This window comes from Helicoverpa armigera, chromosome 17 (genome assembly GCF_030705265.1).
Source record: "Helicoverpa armigera isolate CAAS_96S chromosome 17, ASM3070526v1, whole genome shotgun sequence".
Classification (NCBI taxonomy): Eukaryota; Metazoa; Arthropoda; class Insecta; order Lepidoptera; family Noctuidae; genus Helicoverpa; species Helicoverpa armigera.
In genome coordinates, this window is record NC_087136.1 from 2,262,772 (window position 1) to 2,267,947 (window position 5,176).

Consider the following 5,176-nt stretch of genomic DNA (forward strand, 5'->3'; position numbering starts at 1 on the left):
TCTATTAATTAATAAAATTAAATTTTTCCCTTGTTAGATAGTAATATAAAAAAAATATCCTAGCAATCAGTTGTAGAAGTGCGCAATGACTAATTGATTGTTAATGGCAAGTTCTGTATTTTTTCATTAATGTAAACATTCACATCGGATATAAAAACAATATTATTCACTGTAAATAAATAGGTGTCTGTGAAAACTTAAGTAGGCGTCTGATAAATATGCTCCCTAAGATATATATGCCTGATAAGGTAAGAAGGGTCTCTAAGTCATAAATTATGCCATTGATAAACTAAGCGCCTGTTACTAATGTTCATTGATATAACAAGTGTACAGGAATACAAATGTAGGTATTATGTTGTTATTACGGACACTATTTAAACAAGCTTTTCATGACTAACGATGGATGTCTTTATCGAATCCATCCGTAGATTTGCAATTAGAGATCGCATTTTGACACTGGCTCCATTTAAATTATGTTTTTCAACCGACACAATTAGATAATTGCAAATCGATGATGTGATGCTCTTCACGTTATTATAATAGGCATTCAATCTTTAATACATGGAATGCTATAATTTGTTATAAACGATAAATTACCTCTTATCGAAGTATCCGTTCCTGAAATAAAATTGGGTAAGTTCGAGAATCTTTGATCGGGATTTGAAAGTAAAGAAAGATTTCAACTTACTGAACTAATTTATTAAATCTACGTATTTACAATAATATGTTCTGCATGAGGTACATATATAGGAATATTATATAATAATTATTAGGACAACGATTTCCTATTGCAAAACGTGGGAAAATCCCATACAGACATTAAACACAAATTAAGACTTTAAATACGTATGCTTTTACAAATCTTTTACATTAATACGAGGTTTTTTTTTTAAGGTAATGTAGGTAAATCATTTATTTGCTTGAAATATGGTGTTACATAAGGTGTTAACAATTATGTAAGTTGTAGTGTACAAAATATATTTCACCCTTATTACGGGTATGCAAATTTCATGCCACAGATTTAAAAAGAAACACAAATAATTGAAGGTACATTGCCAGACACGTGTAACTTAAACAGTCAATCAGCAATCTACTTAAACACTTGTAGCGATATCATATGTGGTTGGGCTAAATTGAAAACAAGTGTTGCAAGCACCAAAATACCAAGCACCAAAACTAACAACAATCCCTCCAAAAACGGAGCCCAAAGTAATAACTGTTATAGTAAAAGGAGTTAGCCCTGTATCTTCTAATTCTGGAGTTTCTGTAGCCTCAGTTTGGATTGTTGTTGCATCGGTAGACACTACTGTTTCAGTGTCCGTTTCAGTAATTGTGGATTCTGTCGTGGTGGGCACAGTTACAGTAGTTGACTCTGTGGTAGTTGACTCTGTCGTGGTGGGCACAGTTACAGTGGTTGACTCCGTGGTAGTTGACTCTGTCGTGGTGGGCACAGTTACAGTGGTTGACTCCGTGGTAGTTGACTCTGTCGTGGTGGGCACAGTTACAGTGGTTGACTCCGTGGTAGTTGACTCTGTCGTGGTGGGCACAGTTACAGTGGTTGACTCCGTGGTAGTTGACTCTGTCGTGGTGGGCACAGTTACAGTGGTTGATTCTGTCGTGGTGGGCACAGTTACAGTGGTTGACTCCGTGGTAGTTGACTCTGTCGTGGTGGGCACAGTTACAGTGGTTGACTCTGTGGTAGTAGATTCTGTCGTGGTGGGTACAGTCACAGTGGTTGACTCTGTGGTAGTCTTTGTCGTGGTGGGCACAGTTACAGTGGTTGACTCTGTGGTAGTAGATTCTGTCGTGGTGGGTACAGTCACAGTGGTTGACTCTGTGGTAGTTGACTCTGTCGTGGTGGGCACAGTTACAGTGGTTGACTCTGTGGTAGTAGATTCTGTCGTGGTGGGTACAGTCACAGTGGTTGACTCTGTGGTAGTCGATTCAGTCGTGGTGGGTATTGTTACAGTGGTTGACTCTGTGGTAGTCGATTCTGTCGTAGTGGGCAAAGTCACAGTGGTTGACTCTGTGGTAGTCGATTCAGTCGTGGTGGGTATTGTTACAGTGGTTGACTCTGTGGTAGTCGATTCTGTCGTAGTGGGCAAAGTTACAGTGGTTGACTCTGTGGTAGTCGATTCTGTCGTAGTGGGCAAAGTTACAGTGGTTGACTCTGTGGTAGTCGATTCAGTCGTGGTGGGTATTGTGACAGTGGTTGACTCTGTGGTAGTCGATTCTGTCGTAGTGGGCAAAGTTACAGTGGTTGACTCTGTCGTGGTGGGCACAGTCACAGTGGTTGACTCTGTGGTAGTAGATTCTGTCGTGGTGGGTACAGTCACAGTGGTTGACTCTGTGGTAGTAGATTCTGTCGTGGTGGGTACAGTCACAGTGGTTGACTCTGTGGTAGTTGACTCTGTCGTGGTGGGCACAGTCACAGTGGTTGACTCTGTGGTAGTTGACTCTGTTGTGGTGGGCACAGTCACAGTGGTTGACTCTGTGGTAGTTGATTCTGTCGTGGTGGGTACAGTCACAGTGGTTGACTCTGTGGTAGTAGATTCTGTCGTGGTGGGTACAGTCACAGTGGTTGACTCTGTGGTAGTAGATTCTGTCGTGGTGGGTACAGTCACAGTGGTTGACTCTGTGGTAGTCGATTCAGTCGTGGTGGGTATTGTTACAGTGGTTGACTCTGTGGTAGTCGATTCTGTCGTGGTGGGCACAGTCACAGTGGTTGACTCTGTCGTGGTGGGCACAGTCACAGTGGTTGACTCTGTGGTAGTTGACTCTGTTGTGGTGGGCACAGTTACAGTGGTTGACTCTGTGGTAGTTGACTCTGTCGTGGTGGGCACAGTCACAGTGGTTGACTCTGTGGTAGTAGATTCTGTCGTGGTGGGCACAGTCACAGTGGTTGACTCTGTGGTAGTTGATTCTGTGGTAGTAGGCACAGTCACTGTGGTTGACTCTGTGGTAGTAGATTCTGTCGTGGTGGGCACAGTCACAGTGGTTGACTCTGTGGTAGTAGATTCTGTCGTAGTGGGCACAGTTACAGTGGTTGACTCTGTGGTAGTTGATTCTGTCGTGGTGGGTACAGTCACAGTGGTTGACTCTGTGGTAGTAGATTCTGTCGTGGTAGGCACAGTCACAGTGGTTGACTCTGTGGTAGTAGGCACAGTCACAGTGGTTGACTCTGTCGTGGTGGGCACAGTCACAGTGGTTGACTCTGTGGTAGTTGATTCTGTGGTAGTAGGCACAGTCACAGTGGTTGACTCTGTGGTAGTAGATTCTGTCGTGGTGGGTACAGTCACAGTGGTTGACTCTGTGGTAGTAGATTCTGTCGTGGTGGGTACAGTCAAAGTGGTTGACTCTGTGGTAGTAGATTCTGTCGTGGTGGGTACAGTTACAGTGGTTGACTCTGTGGTAGAGTCTGTCCCGTCAGGATCAGTTGATTCTCTTATGTTTGTGTTTGTTAATGTTCTAGATGGCCTTGCAGCTGCTAGGTATAATAAAGGTGACAAAGTAAAAACCGGTACGTCGTCTTTGCTGTTCCTTTTATGTTCAAGTGCATCTTTTGATATCATGTATACTGAGTGAACGATTACGCTAGATGCTTGTGAAATACTGCCAAGTAGAACAACCTGGAATTAAAAGAAACAAACAATTTATTTAAATTCTATACTTGTCTTACTTTGTTTACCTTTAGTTGCTTTATCTATAAATGTAAAACTTATACGTAGTATATTACTGCCACTATAATGAACTACTAATACTATAATGAAAAACAAGCAGTAGGATTAAGAGCACGCGTACACTACAAACCTTTCGTCGGCCGATAAATAAGTATGAAGAGGAATGTTATCAAATGATGTCCTATGCTATGGTTACAACATTGCTTTATTTAATAGATGGGAGTTGCCAATGTGAGTGTGGGAAATCGAGGTATTACCAATCCTGGGTTGCAGATTCAAAATTCAAGATCTATCTTTTAAAATGAATGTCAATATTTCAATTAAATAACTCTAATCTATTGTTAAAAAAAGAGCTTACGTCAAAGGTTTTATTTAAACTAGGCAAATTGTTTAGCAATGTAAAGTCAGAAAAGTAACTACTTACATAGCCAATATTTTCTTTAACATCAATTTTAAGTGTATGAAATCCATTGTAATATTTTCTGTCTTTAGCGATAATGTCCGCTCTTCCTGCTAATTCTTCATTTTCACCAAATTCTTTATACACTAATAGAGACACACTATCATTTGTTGAAGCTGACTGCGTACCTATTTCAGCTACCAATTCTCCAGTTGGTATTGACAGCTTATCAGTTGCTATGCAACTAATTTTTTCACTGGGAGTCAACACCATTGCACTGATTTTGTCATTTCCATAACCTTGTATCCAAGCAGATGTATTACCGCACACTCCATTGCTTTCATTTAAATTAAACTCTAAATACTGTTTTATTTCAGTTCCAACACTTAATTGGTATACACATAAAAATATAAATAAATGTCGAATAAGCATTTTGCTCACTTACGACTAACAAATGAACGCCATGGCCCATTATTCTAATTATTTCTGGCAATCGGGACTATCCATATCTTAATCGAAATGCGACAATTGACTGATAATAGAAATAAATACTTTTGGCGGCTGATCTTTGAATGAATTCTGAATAATTTTGTAAAGCGGAGTTTATAAGTAGTGATCAATGTAGTGCTATATTAATCTATTATCTTTTTTAAAATGAATCTTTATTAATATCGAGATTGATTATGAAGTCAATGATTATGAAGTCTTTAAATCTTTACCTTCGAAACATTCCTGATTGAGGGGTACACAAGAAAAGTTCCATATAAAGGTGAAAACCTAAGTCGTCATATCACTAATTTGACAAAAACTGAAATGTAGGAATATTAATGTGAAAGGGATTTGAAGGTATATTTTTTTTGTCTTTCAACATATCATTTATATTTTTAAATATTAGATTATAAAAAAAAAACATTTAAAAATATAAAAAATATTTTAATTTATTATTTATTAGTTCTTTTGTTCTATAAAATTTTGGACCCGAGAGGAAGAAACGTCCTATTAATAGTTAATTGGTACCTGTTAGAGGTTTGGTTCCCTGCTCCAATTAATAACTGTTGGCATATTGCATGATGAACTCGCCTTAACTTTAATACCT

At 39.1% G+C, this 5,176-nt stretch overlaps 1 protein-coding gene across 1 annotated transcript; it reads right to left on the reverse strand.

Annotated features, from left to right (window-relative positions):
• Nucleotides 1-813: 813 nt before the first annotated feature.
• LOC110370346 (mucin-2) lies at nucleotides 814-4,606 on the reverse strand. Its single transcript, XM_064038910.1, has 2 exons — nucleotides 4,105-4,606; nucleotides 814-3,629 (listed from the first exon to the last, which is right to left on the reverse strand). The coding sequence occupies exons 1-2, from the start codon at nucleotides 4,510-4,512 to the stop codon at nucleotides 1,095-1,097; spliced, it is 2,943 nt and encodes a 980-aa protein (XP_063894980.1). The 5' UTR covers nucleotides 4,513-4,606; the 3' UTR covers nucleotides 814-1,094.
• Between the last annotated feature and the right edge of the window lie 570 nt (nucleotides 4,607-5,176).

Coding starts and splice junctions, on each gene's coding strand:
- LOC110370346 (XM_064038910.1), bottom strand. CDS start 4,512: ATGCTTATTCGACATTTATTTATATTTTTATGTGTATACCAATTAAGT. Junction 3,630..4,104: donor TTAAAGAAAATATTGGCTAT/GTAAGTAGTTAC, acceptor TTTTAATTCCAG/GTTGTTCTACTTGGCAGTAT.